The following is a 19,408-nucleotide window of genomic DNA, read 5'->3' on the forward strand; positions in this document are numbered from 1 at the left end:
TTTCTCTCTCTCTCTCTTTCTCTCAAAATAGTTCCTAAATCTCTCTCTCCTTCTCCTCCCCCCCCCCCTCTCTCTCTATCTCTCTCTCTCTCTCTCTCTTGCGCTTTCTGGCAGTTGGTTCTGTGTGATTGAAAGTATATGATTCCCTGCAGATTTTAAGCAAACACATGTCACAAAGTCTATCTGTCTGTGTGTGTGTGTGCATGTGTGCATGCATGCATGTGTGTATGTATGTGTGTGTGCACAAACGAGTGTGTGCGCTCATGTGTGTGTGTGGGTGTGTGGTAAGTCTGCCTCTCTGGGGAAGAGGCCTTCTTGTTGCAGCATACCAGGCTGCCACCTCAGAAGGGCTGCAGTGTATTAGTGGTTAGACAGGAGGGTTACATGAGCAGAGCGGTTGAGCTCCTGGTATGCGTGTCCTCCACCATGTCAAGGACAGCAGAAACACTACCCCCACAGCATCACTAGAGAAACACTCTAACCAGCAGAGGCACTACCCCCACAGCATCACGAGAGAAACACTCTAACCAGCAGAAGCACTACCCCCACAGCATCACGAGAGAAACACTAACCAGCAGAAGCACTACCCCCACAGTATCACTAGAGAAACACTCTAACCAGCAGAAGCACTACCCCCACAGCATCACGAGAGAAACACTAACCAGCAGAAGCACTACCCCCACAGTATCACTAGAGAAACACTCTAACCAGCAGAAGCACTACCCCCACAGCATCACTAGAGAAACACTAACCAGCAGAAGCACTACCCCCACAGCATCACTAGAGAAACACTAACCAGCAGAAACACTACCCCCACAGCATCACTAGAGAAACACTCTAACCAGCAGAATCACTACCCCCACAGCATCACTAGAGAAACACTCTAACCAGCAGAAGCACTACCCCCCACAGCACCACAAGAGAAACACTAACCAGCAGAAACACTTCCCCCACAGCATCACCAGAGCAACACCAGAAACACTCAGAGAAGAGCACAGAGTGGAGAATGTGTAAATGTGCGTGTGTATCTGTGTGTACTGTAAAGCGTGTATATCAGTGTTGAACCATGTATGTCTCAATGTATAATCGTGTGAAAATATCTGTAACCTTAACCACATGTGTGCGTGTGTGCGTGTGTGTCACCCACAGCCGTGCCCTCGGCGCCCCAGACGGTGATCTCCAGTGTGAACGAGACGTCCCTGATGCTGGAGTGGATGCCTCCGCGCGAGTCTGGGGGCCGCGAGGACGTGGTCTTCAACATCATCTGCAAGAGCTGCGGCGGGGGCCGGGGCGGGTGCACGCGCTGCGGGGACAACGTCCAGTTTGTCCCCCGCCAGCTGGGCCTGACGGAGCCTCGCGTCTACATCAGCGACCTGCTCGCCCACACGCAGTACACCTTCGAGGTCCAGGCGGTCAACGGCGTGTCGGACCAGAGCCCCTACTCTCCGCAGTACGCCTCGGTCAACATCACCACCAACCAGGCTGGTGAGTGGATGGAGCGGCGCTATTGCGAGATCATGCGCACACATGTGTGTCTTTTATACACACACACGTGCATCGTTTGCACACACACACTTTCCGAGGCACATCCATATTTTTTGAGGCACACATTCACTCGTGTGTGGATGCCAACGCAATTTGGTGATGTCACCAAAGGGATGTGATGGCCCGTTGGCCCTGGCCATGTGACCTCATCATGAAACTCTAAAAGGACTGGACAGCAGTTATATATCTCTCTCTTTCCCTTTAATCTCTCCATCTATTTTTCTGTCTTTCTTTCCCTCCTCATACCTCTTCTCCTTTTCCCTCACCCCTCTTTCTCTCCCTACTGAGCAATCTTGATCTCTTTTTCTCAGGTTTCATCCTTTTCTCCGTTCCTCCTTCTCATCCTGTCTCCCCCCCATCCCTCTTGTCAGCCTTCATTGCTCAGTGATCGCAGGCCTGGCATGGGTGACCCTCCTCTCATTCTCCTACTCACTCAGCTCTTGTGCTACATTTTATACTTGTTAAGTGGTGAGACTTCAGACTGATGTATACATATTCCATGTACCAGCTACCTTGTAAATTGCCCTTACAACTGTAATGGGAACATTAGCCAGAGAGAAACAGTGTATTTCCACGGGGTTGTGACTTTTAATGGAAAACAGCTCCCTTTGGTGATTGCCCTAACTTTTTAATCTCGGGAATCTTCCAGAAACCTGCTTCAATCAGCCCCCCCCCCCCCCTCCATTCCGTTTTTGTCTCCTCTTTCTCTCTCTCTCTCTCTCTCTCTCTCTCTCTCTCTCTCTCTCTCTCTCTCTCTCTCTCTCTCTCTCTCTCTCTCTCTCTCTCTCTCTCTGTCTCTCTCTCCTCCCCTCCTCCCATTCTGACTACCTTTACATCCATGTGTCTTTTCCGTTGGGGCAATTGCGGTCAAACTCGTCGGCTCCTCGTCTTGTATTCACGCCGGCAGCGGCAGCATTGATTTGCTCTTTAATTGTCTCACTGAGACGCATCATTTGGCGAGCCAGCCGGGATCCCCGGACGCTGATGAGCTGGGAGGCAGGCCAAGGCAGTCCGGACCGGGCACGCTCTGTTGGAGCCGAGGCTTGTAGTCCCATTGGCACAGTACTGTACCGGGGCCGTCACCCCCCCAACGTCTGATTGTGTTGGGAGGTGGAGGGGAAGGAAAGGAAAGGAAGAGGAGGGAGGGGGAGGGAGGGTGAAGGGGGAGGTGTGTGTGAGAGGGAGAGAGAGAGAGAGAGAGAGAGAGAGAGAGAGAGAGAGAGAGAGAGAGAGAGAGAGAGAGAGAGGGTGTGGTGGGTGTGGGGTGTGGGTGAGGGAGGATAGGGGGGACAGGGAGGAGGAGGTGGGAGGGAGGGGGTGCAATCTTATAGAACGAGCCATGATGTCTGTGTCTCCCTCAACTTCCAGCACTGTTTGGAGTTTTGCTCTTGTTCGGTTCTTGCTGTTGTCAACCACGTGCTCCGAGGATAGAAAGTTTAAATAACCACAGTTTACAGTAAACAGGATTAGAAAAACTTTACAAAAGACGATCCGAAGAGGAACATTGTATGAATTTGACACACCTAGGAATGTGGACTAATTGGTACAACAGCGACAAACGTGACATACTTAGTTTGCATGTTGAGACACAACGTCCTGCTCCACAAAGCATCATCACTATACTCGGGGGCGGTGGGGGGGGGGAGGCGCCAAATCCTGTTCAAATGGAGGAGCTTTTATTCCTGGAACGTCCTCCTTATTGTCTGTTAGGATATGAGTCATCGGTGTGGCGGGTTAATGAGGGCCAGAGAGTGCAGTTAGGTGTTCTAATGAGCCTTCGCTTTCCCGGCTGGGTGACAAAAACGTCGGCCACCCCCCCATCCGTACCCCTCTGCCTCCACCACCATCCCCCTCAGTATGCCCCTCTCAGGGCGGAAATTGGGGGGCTCTGCACCCTCTCCAGTGAAGTGCCCGTCACATTGGATTAGGGGGGCGAGGGGCTCCTGTCGGAGGGAGCTGTGAAAGAGGGCGAACCCTGGCCTGGCCCACCTCTCCACCCCCCTTCCCACCACCTCCAGAGAGCAGGCCTGGTCTGGGGACAGAAGAGCCCAGTCACCCAGCGCCAGGCCCACAGCCCTGGGGTCATAGGGGCCCCGAGTCCCATAATTGCGTCTGGTTTGGGAGTCTTGGAGGTTACATAAACATCATGTCACCCCCAATTACCAGAGGCGGCTCTGTTCCTCTCCCTCCTATTACAGGGAGAGGCTGAGAGATGGAAAGAGGGAGAGAAGGAGAGAGAGAGAGTGCATGTTAGAAGTAGAGGAGGGGACAGGGAGGGTGGGGGAGAGAGCATGGACTAGGGAGGGGAAAAGAGAGGGGGAGAGAGGGAGGGGGAGTGCATGGTACAGGGCAAAGGGTAGAGAGGGAGGGAGAGAGCATGTGAGAGAGAAAGTGGAACCAAAAAAAGATAAAAGAGAGAAGAGGAAAAACATGTTACTGACAGAGAGTGAAACAGAGAGAGAAAAAAAACGGTCAGTGAAAAACAAAGAGAGAGTGTGTGAGTTTCTCTATGTGTGTGTGTGTGTGTGTGTGTGCTTGAGTTGCGTGCTAATCCGTCCCATTTCAAACCTATCTGTAGGGTGGTGGGCTTTACCAAGAAGGAATGCCATAAATAAATGAATTTGAAGTGACTGGCGTGAAAACGGCTCTCTGGTGAAATGCTGCCCTACACTTCTGATGATGGGGAAGAGGAGGTGTGTGTGTGTGTGTCTGTGTGTGTGTTAGGGATTTTGAGGTGAACGCTCTTTTCAACCAGCCCCCAATTCAAACACTCTCCCACACACATGCACTAACATGTAAAGGCATGCATGCATGTTCACACACATTACACATATGATACACACGCATGCTGACACACTTACATAAAAACACTCACACATTCAGGCACGCACAAGCACCTGTCCAGACATGCACACACACACAGACACACACACACACAGACACACACACACACACACACACACACACACACACTACACTCTTCTGCAGCATGACCTTCCATCTCTCCCAGCCTCACCAGCCTCTGCTCTCTATCTGGCCCCACAGAGAGGCTGCTAACGTCCACAGCCCAGTGCCTTGCCTTCATAAGTGGGCCTACTCACCGTAATTACATTCCGTGCTGTCTCATAAAACTGAAGCTTACAGTAAGCTGCGAGAAGTCCCGCTTGTTTAATGAGGATCCGTCTGATTCATGCACACACGTCCTCTCCTGTGGAAAGTGTTGTGTTTTGGGTCCCTTTAGGTGCTCATAATGGTGAGTCACTACCAAATCTCCCTGCTAGCCCACAGCTTTTGCTCTATCTATTAAATACCATTCTTTCACAGGGGGTTTGTGTCATTTCTCGTTTATGAAGTATGGAAGGAGGGAAGGGGGAGGGGAAGAGTTAGAGAGAGAAAGAGAGAGAGAAAGGTAGAGGGTGAAAAGGAAAGAGAACGAGATGGAGAGAGAGAGAGAGAGAGAGAGAGAGAGAGAGAGAGAGCGAGAGGAAGATAGAATGGGAGGGACAGTGATAGATGGGGGTAAGGAAAGGTTGTATGATGATGGAGCATGTGTTTGGAGAGATAAAGAGCCTGGAGGCGGAGCAATGAGAGGAGCTGGAGTGGCAGACGGATGAAGCAGGGAGGACAACATTCTCCAGGAGAGGCCGATTCACCATCTCCACCTCATCCCTTCATCCCTTCATCCCTCCATCGGAAGGATGTACCTCATTCCTTCATTACTTCACTTTTTTTATCCTCTTATCGCCTCATTTCCTCATACCCTCACATTCTCATCCTCTCTGCTGGAGGGATGGAGGGTGAGAAATACTCCAACAATGCCTTCTGGACCAGAAACACCATGTTTCATTAAGGCTGTCGAGTCTGGTTTGAAGTAGTGCACACACTGTCAGTTTAACAAGCTGCCCCCCCCCCCCCCCCCATTCACACGGGCAAATTCTTGTGGATCCCGTAGACGACACCACTGTGCGGATCCAAGGGCTGCCCTTTGAGGCGACGCAGAGAGGAGAAACACACAAGCGGAGTGTGTGTGTGTATGTGTGGGGTGGTGGGGGGGAGGCTTTTGCACGGATGCAGACACAAAGCCTAGCCTTTACTGTTCTCCTTTCCTCTCAAGCCTTCCAGCTTAATGATTAATGAGGGTTAATCATTCATAACCGGCCTCCTACTCCATCTCGCTCTCTTCCTCTTTCGCCCTCCCTCACCTTTCTCTCCCCCCTTTCTCTTTGTCTTTCTGTCTCTTTCTCCTACTTTCTTCTTCCTCCTTCTCTCTCCTCTCTGTCACTCTCTCTTTCTCCTCTCTCACCATCTCTTTCCATCTCTCTCTCTCTCTCTCTCTCTCCCTACCATGTCCTACAGTCATCATAGAGACAGGGTGAAATGTTTAAATGTTTGCTTAGACTACCTCTCCCACGGAGGATTCATCACAGACCTCACTGACAGCTCAGTGGCCTGAGCCCTGACACACACACACACACAATCACTCACATCCACACACAAACACCCACCCACACACACATCCACACACCCCGCACCAGAGCTGTCAAAAAGGGAGTGTTAAATACATGGCTTTTGATAAGTGATTACCTGGCTGGAAATGACTGTTGTCACCTTGTCAATCAGGTGACAGTTACTGACTGCTATCACCTTGTCAGTCAGGTTGACTGTTCCACGCCTGACAGGAAAACATTTTCCTTCTCACCAGTCCAAAGCTGCCTCGAGCTCTGGTTCACAGGCAGCCCCTCTCCTGGAGGCCTGTTGATTGCAGTCTTCAAGACATCCTGTCCATAGAGGATCAAGGCTGAAAGGAGCACCTACTCTGTGTGTCAGCCTCTCCTCAACCACAATGCGTGTGTGTGTGTGTGTCATCCTCCCCTCATCCACTGGAGGAGGGTGGAGGGGGGAAAGTGGAGGCGGGGGAGGGCGGAGGGAGTGGATTGTGACGGCGGGGTTAGTGGCTTCTTATAAGGTGTGCTGTGTCCGGCTAAGGACCCCCGTCCATCACGCCATGGCCAGGACTGCTAATGGGCTGCTCCACCTCCAAATGACGGCCAGGAGATTTATGACTTCATGATGCCTCTGATTGGCTGAGCTGAGGTGTGAGTGGACCACCTGGGATTCTGCGAGGGAGAGTGTGTGAGGGAGAGTGTGTATGAGAATGTGTGAGGGAGAAGGTGCGAATGAGAACGTGTCAGAAGAGTGTGTGTGGGAGAGTGTGTGCATTCCAGCAACAACATGCAAAGGTGCAAGCTGTTTACGTTGCCTCAGTGCTGCCTCAGTGCTGATAGTGTGTCCAGCAGACTGAGAGATAGAGAGACACAGAGAGAGACAGAGAGAGAGAGAGAGAGAGAGAGAGAGAGAGAGAGAGAGAGAGAGAGAGAGAGAGAGAGAGAGAGAGAGAGAGAGAGAGAGAGAGAGAGAGAGAGAGAGAGAGAGAGAAAGATAGAGAGAGAGAGAGAGAGAGAGAGAGAGAGAGAGAGTGTGGTGGGTGGGTGGGGGTGTGGGGTGAGAGAGAGAGAGAGAGAGAGAGAGAGAGAGAGAGAGAGAGAGAGAGAGAGAGAGAGAGAGAGAGAGAGAGACATACACCAAGAATGGGATGATGTCCATTAGTGTACCAGGGTGTGACAGTGACAGAAGGCGGCTGGGAGGACACATATGGAAGCTGCAATTGTGGGGGAGACAGGCAGACAGGCAGGAGGCAGACAAGCAGCCAGTTAGACAGACAGTCAGACAGGCACCCAGTCAGTCAGCCAGTCAACCAGCCACCCAGCCAGTTACCCACCCAGCCAGCCAGTCAGTACAGCATTCTCCCACACATCCCCCATGCTGTGACAGGCAGCCAGTGCAGAGCAAACTGACACCATGTGTTTAGGTATGCAAACCCCTGCTCTGCCTGTAGGCCTCCATGACTTTACATGACCTATGCATAAAATATGCATTTCATTACTTTCTCTCCTGCAATAATTACCCTTTATTAAGCCGGCCATGTTCACATGGTTATGTCAATGGACTCTCAGACTGACTGTTCGAACTGTTATACCAGGGACTAATCAGTACCATAATTGATGAGTTCACAGTCAAGACACACGCATCATACTGGCTGTAGAACATGTCGTTCTTTATTGCACAGACTCTGTCTTTACTGAACCCTTACTGTAAACCAGTGTGAACATTTTGAGAGCTTCAAGTGGGGTTCAAAGATTAAGACCTTATGGTCCACTGAGCTGTGAAAAGGGCCATATATTAAACGTGGAACTGTTTTTGCCCGAATGACCCTCGATTCATGGTGAAATGCGTAATTGCTTGAATGCAGTCATGTATTCACTGTTACCCTATGTGTGGTTGTGGACAGGGAGTGAAACATACAATCATGCTAGGTCACAACATATGCAACCCCACTGTTTTATATGAATATTCAGAATGTTTAACTCTAAACACAAGTATGTGTTGCCTCACTTTAACTGTGCTTAAACCATGAAAATGTAAAATTAGTCTTGGTTTAAGGGGTGTAAACAAAAATCACCAAATATCAGTCATACGCTTTTGGATACGAGTATCTCCTTCCACACTAGTTTACAATTAGGTAGAATAGACTAGAAAGCAGGAAAGTTTGCATTCACACATACTTACACGCATACACACAGACAAACACACACACACACATACACACTCCCTCCACCATCCTTGTTTCCTCCTCACCTCTCTCCTCAAAGCTATCTGAAGTAGTTGAGATATCCGAGAGATGCTCTTTGAAATATTGATGGGATGTATTTCTGGCTGCTCTTATTGTCCTGCTTTGATTACATGTGAAATTGCCTCCTCTTCTATCGTTGTAGCCAGTTAACTGGAATGAGTGCTTTCATGTTCCTCCTCAGGCCACGGAACAACAGTCTGCTCTAAGCATATTCACTATGGAGGGCTGTGGGATCATAGTAAACACAATTACTAGTAATTCTCTCTCTCTCTCTCTCTCTCTCTCTCTCTCTCTCTCTCTCTCTCTCTCTCTCTCTCTCTCCGCTCTCTCTCTGTGCCTGTCTTTCTTTTTTTTTACTTCTATTTCTCTCTCATTGTATCCATCTATTTCAGTCTTTTCTCGTCCTTTTCTCAAACGCTCTCTATTCTTCCCTCAAACGTTTTCTCTCTTTACCTGTTTCTCCATTTTTCTCCGTTTTTTTCTGGTCTGTCACGCTTTCTATCTCCTAACACAAACACACACCCATACCCACACATACACACAAGAAGAAGGAATGAAATGACAATATTGACACATGATCAGGCACCTTTCCCGGAACCGCAGAGGGAACAAAGCCTCCATTGTCCACCGATCTACCCTACCGATCCCTCCCTGAGTGCCACTCCTCATCCCCAACCTCGATCACGTCTGCCTGTACGTCCACATGTGTCACGGCCGTTGATAAGGTATAAGAGCATGCCTGAGGGGGGAGGGGTTGCCGGGGCGGTGGGTGGGTGTGGTTCTGAGGTACACCCTCATAGCCCAGGGGTTCCATCTTGTTGCCGACGCCGGTCGACGGTTGAGTTGTCGCCAGCCCAAGTGGTGGCCAATCAGGGCCTAGAGGTGGAGATAGCATCTGTCCAATGACAGCGCCTGAGACAGACATGTGACGGCCTAGCAGAACCCAGCCGCTCCTCTCTCCTTAGCTCAGGCAGAGAGAGGAAGCAGGAGCCAGGGTCTGCACTGTGTTCAGGGACGCCTCAAGCTCTCCAAGGCCAAGCCTAGGTGGGAGGAACCAGGTATCTTCCAGGGTTCACGCACCGATTCCCTTGACCTCAAATCCAAACCAAAACATCCCCACCACCCTCCCAGTACACACACACGAACACACAACCTCTTCCTCCCCTCTCTGTTGTGGATCTCTAGGTTAAGTTCTGCTCTAGGCTTGATGCGCTCACTCCAAACCTCACCTCCCGTAAACATCTGAAAACTTTCTCAAGCCCCTGGAGTGGCTATTTTAGAATTAGCTTATGGTGTGTATACGAGTGCATGAAGGCCCCCGGTCTTTTCCAGTGCATCTGGTTTAAAGCTTGATGAACTCAAATCTCGCTTGTGTAGCTTTACTGCGTAGGAAAGTCTTTGGAGACACGAAAAAAGAAAAAAAAAAAAAAAAAACTCTGCAATCCATCGCAGATGGGGGAGGGGGGGGAAGCAGGGCGTGTTGCCAGCGTGCCGAAAGTACATGCACATAACAGCCTCTCCCTCGGCTAGCTCTGGAAGCGGCGTGCGGCGCTGCTCGTAAACGCAAGAGCTCCAGCCGAGGGAGCGTTGCAGCGGCAGCAGCCCGGTCAGGAGGTCTCCTGCCTGGGGGAGGAACAGCTGCTGGGGGGCCTCTCTGGGAGACGATACCATGGGGGAAAGTTTTCTCTTTTTTTTCCTCTCCTTTTTTTTTACGGCGAAAGGGGAACGGGATTTACGAGCCCTGACCCGCTGTCTCTCGCTCTCTCTCTCTCAAAACGCGTTCTTTAGCTCGCCACGGACACGCATACACTTTGTCTTGCGAACACACAAACACTCTCCCCTAATCTCTCTCTCTTTCTCTTTCTCACACACACACATACCACTCTCTCCAAATCATAGCTTAGGTCTCTCTTCTCCACAACCCCAAATCAAATCAGAGCCACATGGTCGTTGAGCACCCTTCATATTGGGTAGTCAGTAAGAATCAAACAAAGTTTTAAATCCTAAGTCTGTCTCTTCCCAGATCTGAATAGCCAGTATTGACGTTGGCCAGTTTGACTGTCTTCTCTCTGAGCAGCTAAAGAGGGTTTATACAAGGGGACAGGGAGCTTTAGTAGGGTGATGGAAATCAACCGAGGTGACATGGTCTCTCTCTCCCTCTATCTCTCTCTCTGTCTCTCTATCTCTCTCTTTTCTCTTTCTCTCTCTCTCACCCCAACCACAATAGAGAAGCCAATGTCTATCCATACCACAACTATGATGACTATCATTACTGTCCCTCCATTCTCCATCCTCTCCTCCATCCCTCCTCGATCCTTTCCTTCCTTGCCTTTCTCCCTTGCCTCCATCTTTTATATTCTTGTCTGCAGCATGTCACACAGAGGCTGGAGATCCAGCTGAGCCCAGAGGTCCTGAGTCTCTCCCCAGGGATGGTGTCTCGAGGCTGGGCACAGGACCCCTCCCTTGTCCCTTGTCCCCTGCCCCCTAGCCTTCCAGCCCACCCTGTCCCCATGCCCGCTGTCCCTATGCCCCTCTGTTATCCCCCCCCCCCCTCCAACAGCTTGGTCTCAATCCAGCACCTCTCTCTGTGGGGATACCCATCATGCACAGATGGGAGGCCCAATCAATAGAGCTAGCTGAAAGGAGAGCAGCATTCTTGAGGGAGGAGGAAGGAGCGAGGGGGGTGAGGAGAGGAGGTAGAACAGAGAGGAGAGTGGTGGGAGGGAGAGGTGGGAGAAGGCACAGCCCACCAAACGAGTGTAGCAGCATTGAGGTGAACAATAACAGCACAGAGATATTTACTTACAGACTGGAGAGAGTGAGAGAGAGAGAGAGAGAGAGAGAGAGAGAGAGAGAGAGAGAGAGAGAGAGAGAGAGAGAGAGAGAGAGAGATAGATAGAGAGAGACCGAGAGAGAGAGAGACCGAGAGAGAGAGAGAGAGAGAGAGAGAGAGAGAGAGACCGAGAACGTGAAAGAGATACATCATGTGTGTCTCACCGGATTTCTGCTCTGCGTTTTGTGGGATCACGGCCCATTAAATCAGCATGGATTCAAATGAGTGGAAAGAACTCTGTAAAGGCCACGTTTGATTGATTGGGGAAGTCGCTTGGTGTTCAAACACAACAGTAAAACTTGTATTGGGATGTTGCACAAAAATATAGATGCTTCTGGACCAAAGCCAGAGTATCATGCTGGAACACACTCTAAATCCCCTGTCTGTTCTATCAGAGGCAGGCCTGGTTCCAATGCCAAGAGGTGAGCTCAACTCTGAGACAGCCAGAGAGCCCTGTTCCCCAGCCTATGAGATTAAAGCAGCACTTGCTTGGGCTCTGTATTTGGAGCCTCACTTAGATATTCACACACACACATACTTTACACACACTCATGTGCACACGCACGCACACATAGACACACATACAAAAAAAACACACTCGTACACACACATACACAGACACAATGCAGCATTGATTCTCTAAGAATTCAAAGCAAAACCATATTAGCGGCTCACACCCTTCTCCAGCTGGATGTGCTGTTGTAACAATCAAAAAGAAAACAAAGACAATTGTATTTGATAAGTTACAGTACAGGATAAGTTTAATTAGTTCAGTGAAAAGCATACTCCCCAAAAAAAGGAAATTCAAGACCACCACAACCCTAATTGTATTGATGCACAAACAAGGTGTTTAGTGATGTATGTGGCTGAAAGGACAGTGTGTGTACAAACATGAACCCTTCCTGGCGAGACAGTGAGAGAAGATACTGATGTCTGTCCTGAGCATGTCTTGACTGGTGGACTCTCTCAGAGCCGCAGCCTTCGCCAGTGAACGGTGACACACCTCAGACCAGAGATAAATGAGCCTCTTGTCTCCAGTGAAACACGGCAATCATTCATAAAGATGGAATGCTCCCTGACTGGAATATTCAATTAGCTGAGATTATGACCTGCTCAGAGCAAGGTCTCTCCTGGATCGTAACAGTAGGGCGCACACAACCTGACGCAACCTGACGGAGATAAACAATATAGGTTATACAATATATAATCCAGGTTCAGACATTTCTTCCCCACCGGAACAGAAGCAGTTTTTTTTTCTCCGATCGGCGCGGTGTGTGTTGATTTTTCGACACGGACGTCTCACCTGTCACCACGCCCGGGTGACGTTCCTCGGGAAACTGCCGTTATTCGGTTCTACCAGCTCTGAAGCTGGCAAGGGTCCATCCCTGTCACCCCATCCCACTATCACCTTACAGGGCAAACGTCTCGTTCCAGGGAGATGGTTAGCACGCCGCAGAGCGCCTTCAGCGCTCCAGAACACGTTTGCACATCCGTAATGGGATAGTCGTGGGACGAACTGCCGACGGCTGGCTGCCTTATTAGGCTGTCTTGTGACCGCAAACGCAGCCAATGGGACAGGAGACAGAAAAGGAGAGGAGCTCCTCCGATGGAAGCCCACACTGCATATACAGTAGGGGAGAGACACGTTGAGCCTGTGCTCTCTGCAAGACTACAGCACCACTGGTTGAGGATGGAGCCAAGGGCTGCTATTCATTATCTGTTGGCACATTTATATTGAAGAGTATATACAGTGTCCGGAGACAGAGTCTTCTGGCCCCTGTCTGTTTACATGGTGTCCCATGATTAGTGTTCCCAGATGGGAGCTACTGTTGGAGGGGGGGTGGGGTGGGGGTTGTGTGTCGGAGGGGGTCAGGCGAGGCGAGACCGGCCTGCCAGCCCAGTCAGAATGAATAGGCCATAAACTCCTCTCTGCATCACGACTAGCCCGGCCTCACCACCTCTCCAGAGAGCTGTATCCTCTGCTGGTACATTGCAATCCAGAACGGAACACAAGGAAAAGTTCTATAAAACAAAAAACGGGGACTCCAATTAAAGGCTTGTGTGTCTGTTTTAGCTACTTGAACGACAACAGAGGAAATGAACGGTGGAGTTACGAGGGGAGATGTTAAAAACCGCACGGTTCGCCACACGCTGCTTCAGATTTCTCGATAATGGCGGGCGGGGCTCGGGCTCTTTTCCTTTGGAGGATTTTCCATGGAAAGCACGTGGCTGTGGAGAGGCCTCTGCCTGTAGGGCCCTGGGGAGCCACTAGGCTCCGGGCCGAGGGCCTGGACTGAGGACCATGGGGCCAGCAGGGATGGGGGCCTTCCTTTCAGAGAATGTGGAGAGTTCCTGCCTTTGCCTTTGACTCGATTAAAGAAGCAAGGCTAACCTCAGGCACCCAACCCCACCCACTCATTCAGCTTCATCTTTTATGACCACACAAGCATTGGAGGCCTTGGCTTACTGCTACTTAGTAAACGCCGCACAACGGTTTAAAATAAACACTGTCATTCCCAGAATTTGTTCTCCGTGACCATGTGTCTTGTCCCAACGCTTCCAGAGTGTTTGCTGGCGTGAATTAAGTTGTCATCCACAAGACAGATGCATAAATGCCCAGACCTCGGGGACTAAATTAGACAGTAAAAACAGAAAAGGGTATAATAAACACAATAAAATGACAGTGGCGTATGACATATCTGTGGTTCTGGCAATAGGCAGTGCAGCCTAGATTATAAGCTAGTCCTGCTCCACAGAAGGGGGATATAACATGTGGCCAGGCTAGAGTAGTCAAGCTAGAGCAGGCAGGACAAAGTAGTCAATCCAGACCAGGCTGGATAAAGTAGTCAAGCCAGACCAGGCAGGACAAAGTAGTCAATCCAGACCAGGCAGGATAAAGTAGTCAAGCCAGACCAGGCAGGCCAGAGTAGTCAAGCCAGAGTAGTCAGACCAGAACTGCCAGCCCAGAGTAGTCCAGCCAGATCTGGAGAGCTCGAGCAGGCAGTCCAGGTGGGTGATCTCCCACCAGACAGACAGACGGTAGACTCCTCAGAGTCGGTGTGTGGCGTGGACAGTGTGGATGCATGACAGCTGTGACACAGGCTGGAAAGTCCCAGGAGTCTTCTGCCTCCGAGCTGGAGCCAGTGTTGCGACTTGTCGGCATGGGCTACATGTCTGGTCATGAGACTGGGGGCCGTCAGAGAGCACACAGTCTGAATGTGGCCTGATATAAACATCTCTGTTCAGGCTGGATCACAGTCATGCTCCATGGACACTATCACTGTGGTTCTGGGAATCCCTGATTCTGCACACTATGAGATACAGTACTTATCTTAATGAGTGAAAGTGGAGGTGGAATGTGGTCTAATCTAATATGCCATGCTCTCTCTCTCTCTCTCTCTCTCTCTCTCTCTCTCTCTCTCTCTCTCTCTCTCTCTCTCTCTCTCTCTCTCTCTCTCTCTCTCTCCCCCCCCGCTTTCTTGCTTCTCTCTCCCCAACTGCTCTCTCCACCTCCTCTCTCTCCTCTCTCTCTCTCTCTCTCTCTCTCTCTCTCTCTCTCTCTCTCTCTCTCTCTCTCTCTCTCTCTCTCTCTCTCTCTCTCTCTCTCTCTGTCCCCCTTTCCCTCCCTTTTCTCTCTCCAGCTCCTTCCACAGTGTCCATCATGCACCAAGTCAGTCGTACTGTGGACAGCATCACCCTCTCCTGGTCCCAGCCAGACCAGCCTAATGGGGTCATCCTGGACTATGAGCTGCAGTACTATGAGAAGGTATTCATCTTTTCACAGCAAACACTAGTGTCTGGCCCACACCCTCTCTGCAGAACACAATGGATATTTACTGGACACGGATGCTGTGTGTGCACACACCTTCACACACACATGCACACACACACACACACACACACATGACACGTACACACACACACACACACACACACACATGCAGTACACACATGCACACACACGGACACTTATCCTCTTGAAATTTTCCTGAAGATATCAAAGACTCCAGGCTTTCATCTCCGTCTGCCAAGAAGACGTTCTGATCTCACCTGCTAAACCAAAGCCTGATCATCTCCTCCCGAGTCTCCCGTTCAGACAAACACCTCGTTCCGGCTGCCTGGCAGACTCCCATCATGTCCACAGAGAACGTGTTCGGCAGCACATCAAAAGCGAGCTCAGAACTTCTGCTCTTTCTCTGTCAATCTCGATCTCCATCCGTCCAGTGTTAGCAGGCAGAGCCCTGGACCCACAGCGGGCCCTTGAAGGACTCCACTCAGTGCTGTGACAAAGCTGTGGGTTTATCATTGGGGTGCTAATGATTACAAAAACGTTTAAACATATTCATAGACCTTAGGTCCAAATACAATATATATATATATATATATATATATATAATACACCGGCGCAGATACTAGCATGAACATACAAACTTAGTCACATTTGTGCTCATAAACACTTGCACAAACATGCACGCACACACAAACTCACACACAAACATACACACACATAAAAATAGACAAACACAAGAAACAGCAACAACTGATGAATTCTCCTCAGAGTGCGGGCGCTGCTCCACTTCCTGGCATCGTTCCTTTCCCTCCTGCCCGGCTGGAGCAGAGAGCTGTCAAAACAGTTGTCTCAGCCCCCGCCGTGCGTCTGAAGTGTGCGCTGAGAGATGGGTAGAAGAGAGCAGCCTCCCTTCTCTGTCTCCTCCATCAGACCTGTCAGCCGGGGCGGAGAGGAAGAGGATGGCTGTCTGGGAACAGACACAGGGCCTGGATCTGTCACAAGCTCCCAGCTCTGTTCTCACACCAGTCTGACTCGTTTGAGGCAGCCTGTCGTCTAGCCGGCTGTTTCACTTCTGAAGGAAGAGAGTCACGTGTCTGTAATGTGGCTGGTTTTGAGTTTGAACGGATCTCGGATTGCTTTGCCTGACCTTCTCTAACTTTAACCTTACGTCACCTAACTTCACTATAGCCTGAGTTGAACCTAACTTGACAAAACGTTAACCTTATCCCGAACTAACCTATCCATAACCTTACTTGCCCCACTTACAGTAACATGAAACTCAACTTCACATAACTTTACTTCCACAAACATCACATCCTATAACCAAACTTCACCCAACCTTCCATAATCCTACCTGACCTAACCTCACCTTGACTTACACCTCAACCACAACTGGACCTGATGTCTCCCTGCGTCCCTCCCCAGGACCAGTCGGAGTATAACTCCACCACCATCCGGAGCCAGACCAACACAGTGGTGGCCCGGGGACTCAAGCCCGGGGGCATCTACGTGTTCCAGGTGCGGGCACGCACCGTGGCAGGGTTCGGACGCTACAGCGGCAAGCTCTACTTCCAGACCATGACGGAAGGTGAGGAGGGGGGAGGGGTGTGTGGTGGTGGTGGGGGTGGGGGTGGGCGGGGCGGGGGGGGGGCTTTCACACTGACAGCAGCAGCAAGGATATGGGGGAGGGGTTTGTGTGTGTGTGAGTGTGTGTGAGTGTGTGTGTGTGGGGGGGGGGATTGCTAGTCCCTGCCAGGTCATCAGCATATCCCCTCCATGGCCCGTAAGCACAGCACGGACCATCACTCACCTTCCCCCAGACACAGGCGACCCTCTGTTTTCACCATATCTCTACATCTGTCCAGGACTTTTTCATTTCATCCCATGCAGTAAGACCTTACTCACACACACAAACTCGTTGACATTTGGAATTTGAGGCCGAGTCATCAGCCCTGGCAGTAGCATGAGTCATGGACGAGTTTGGACTCAACTGATCCCCATAGACGGACTCTGCTGTCTCGACTATAAGCAGCTAGCGATGCTAACGTCCCCGTGCATCTATCTCTGTACTGTCCATAATCCAATTACACTCAGAGCTGGGGGCTAGCATTAGCATTAGTATCCCCACATACACTCTTCTATGTCAGCCTGGGATTGAGATGTGGGATTTTTTTGGGACCTTTAGGTGGATGTTTGGACCTGGTTCATGTTGGGTCTCCAGGACTGTGTCTGCTCTCAGATGGGCCTCCCTGTTTTTGGCTGCAGACCACAGGACAGGGTCTGGGTCTCACCCAAACATGCACCCACCTCCCTCCCTTCTGGCCTCCGTCTCTATCAGCCACCTCCCTCTCTTCCTCTCTGCTCTGCCTTCATCCCTCCTTCCTTTCTGCCTTCCATCCTTACCTCCCTTTTTCTCTCCCTTTCATTCTCCGTTCCCGGTTCCTTCCTGCCTCTCTCCTCTCTCCCTCCCTCTCTCTCTCCCTCCCTGCCTCCCTCCCTGCCTCCCTCCCTCCCTGCCTCCCTCCCTCCCTCCCTCCCTCCCTCCCTCCCTGCCTCCCTCCCTCCCTCCCTCCCTCCCTGCCTCCCTCCCAGCCTCCCTCCCACACACCATGCTCTCAGTGCCAGATGACTGACCGTATCCTTGGCATCTGAGCGTGCTCCGTGGGCTGCGGAGGGACGTCCCCACTGCCAGCCAGGCAGGATGCCCATTGGTGCCCCCAGCCGTCTGTCTGTGTGTCTGTGTGTCTGTCACCCCCTGCTCCCTCCATATGCACCGGCTCTCTGCCTGCCCATATGTTTCTGTAGGCGGAGACTAACTCAGTGTGTGTGTGTGTGTGCGCTTGTGTTTGTGTCTGAATGGTATATGTGTGTGTATGTCTGTGCCTGTGTGTGTGTGTGTGTGTGTGCGTGTGTGTGTGTGCTTGTGTGTGTGTCCACAGAGGAGTACAACACCAGTATCCAGGAGAAGCTTCCACTCATCATAGGCTCTGCGGCGGCCGGCCTGGTCTTCCTCATTGCCGTGGTGGTCATCATCATCGTCTGCAACCGGTCAGTCTGTCCTGCTCCATGACCACAGCCAATCACAGCACCCTGCCTGCCAGCACCACGCCCACACAGCCAATCAGACATTGTCTGTATGCCAGTCAGCTAGCCAGCCAGCTAGCTATCCAGCCATACAGTCAGCCAGCCAGCCTGCCGGCCAGCCAGCTTATGTAGACACTTATCCGCTTAAGTGATTGTTGTTTCTACCCTACTTCATTAGTGTATTTTTACAATATCCTGTGGCTTGTTAAAGGTACGGTTTATAGTCTGGCTTTCTGTAGTTGTGGGTCATTAGGTGGCTGGGGAGCTGTATGTGGGTGTATGTGTTTGTGTGTGTGTGTGTCGAGGCGTGTCTTGGTATGTGTGTGTGTGTGTGTGTGTCTAGATATATGTGTGTCTGTGCCTATGTGCATGTCTGTGCTTGTGTGTATTTCTGTATATATATGTGTGTGTGTGTGTGTCCATGGCAAGGGGTGCTGGGTCTGGTGCTTGTCCCCCTCCCTCCTCCTGGCCAGAGCTATAGCTCTTTGTCTTTCTTCCCAGGAGGCGTGGCTTCGACAGGGCCGACTCGGAGTACACGGACAAGCTGCAGCACTATACCAGCGGCCACAGTGAGTACACAAACCTAGCCCTACCCCCCTCACCTCCCTCCCCCCTTACCTCCCTCCCCCCCTCACCTTGCTCTCCATCGACACTAGCAGCCACAGTGAGTACACACAACAAGCCCTCCCCCCCTCACCTCCCTCCCCCCTTACCTCCCTCCCTCCCCCCTCACCTCCCTCACCCCCTCACCTCACCTCCCCCCTCCCACCCCCCACCTCCCTCTCCATCGACACTAGCAGCGGTACTCTCTACAGTGAGTGCATACACCTAGGCCTCCCTCATTTACCTCCCTCCCTACCTTCCTACCCCCCTCTCCCTTACCTCCTTCCCCCTCCATCAACACCAGCAGCCATAGTGAGTACACACACCTAGCCTTCCCTCATCAATCCCTTATCTCTCTCTCTCTCTCTCTCTCTCTCTCCCTCCATCTATTTCTCCAAGCCTCTTTCCCTCTCTGTCTTTGTCTCCCTCTTTCTCTCTTTCCCTCCCTTTCTCTCTCTCTTTCTCTCTACCCCCAGCCTCTCCCTCGCCCATACCACCCCCACCACACACACCTGTCTCCATGGTGACAGCCTCACACAGACATGGCTAGTATTCAACCCAACGCTTCCTCTCACTCACACACCTGTCTCCATGGCTACCACCTTCATCTCCATGCCACTCTGTGTCCTTGGCTCTCACCCAGCCTACCAGGACTGCCTCCCTCCTTCCACCCCCTCCACTTCCCCCCTCCCTTTCTCCCTCCCCTTGCTCCCTCCCTCTCTCCCTCCCTTCAACCCCTCCCTCTTTTCTCCTTCCTTCCTATTTTCTTCTTCCTTCTTCTTTTCTCCTTCCTTCCTTCCTTCCTTCCTTCCTTCCTTCCTTCCTTCCTTCCTTCCTTCCTTCCTTCCTTCCTTCCTTCCTT

The 19,408-nt window shown here is 51.2% G+C and overlaps 1 protein-coding gene across 1 annotated transcript in view; it reads left to right on the forward strand.

Annotated features, from left to right (window-relative positions):
• The window catches only part of ephb2b (eph receptor B2b), a 119,815-nt gene that overhangs the window by 87,948 nt on the left and 12,459 nt on the right, over positions 1-19,408 (forward strand). Inside the window, exons 5-9 of the mRNA XM_084706419.1 lie at positions 1,150-1,485; positions 14,711-14,835; positions 16,285-16,447; positions 17,799-17,907; positions 18,445-18,512. Coding sequence (XP_084562545.1) covers positions 1,150-1,485; positions 14,711-14,835; positions 16,285-16,447; positions 17,799-17,907; positions 18,445-18,512 — 801 coding nt within the window. The remainder of the gene's footprint in view (positions 1-1,149; positions 1,486-14,710; positions 14,836-16,284; positions 16,448-17,798; positions 17,908-18,444; positions 18,513-19,408) is intronic.

Source organism: Hypomesus nipponensis, chromosome 9 (genome assembly GCF_054491055.1).
Source record: "Hypomesus nipponensis isolate SF chromosome 9, ASM5449105v1, whole genome shotgun sequence".
Lineage (NCBI taxonomy): Eukaryota > Metazoa > Chordata > Actinopteri > Osmeriformes > Osmeridae > Hypomesus > Hypomesus nipponensis.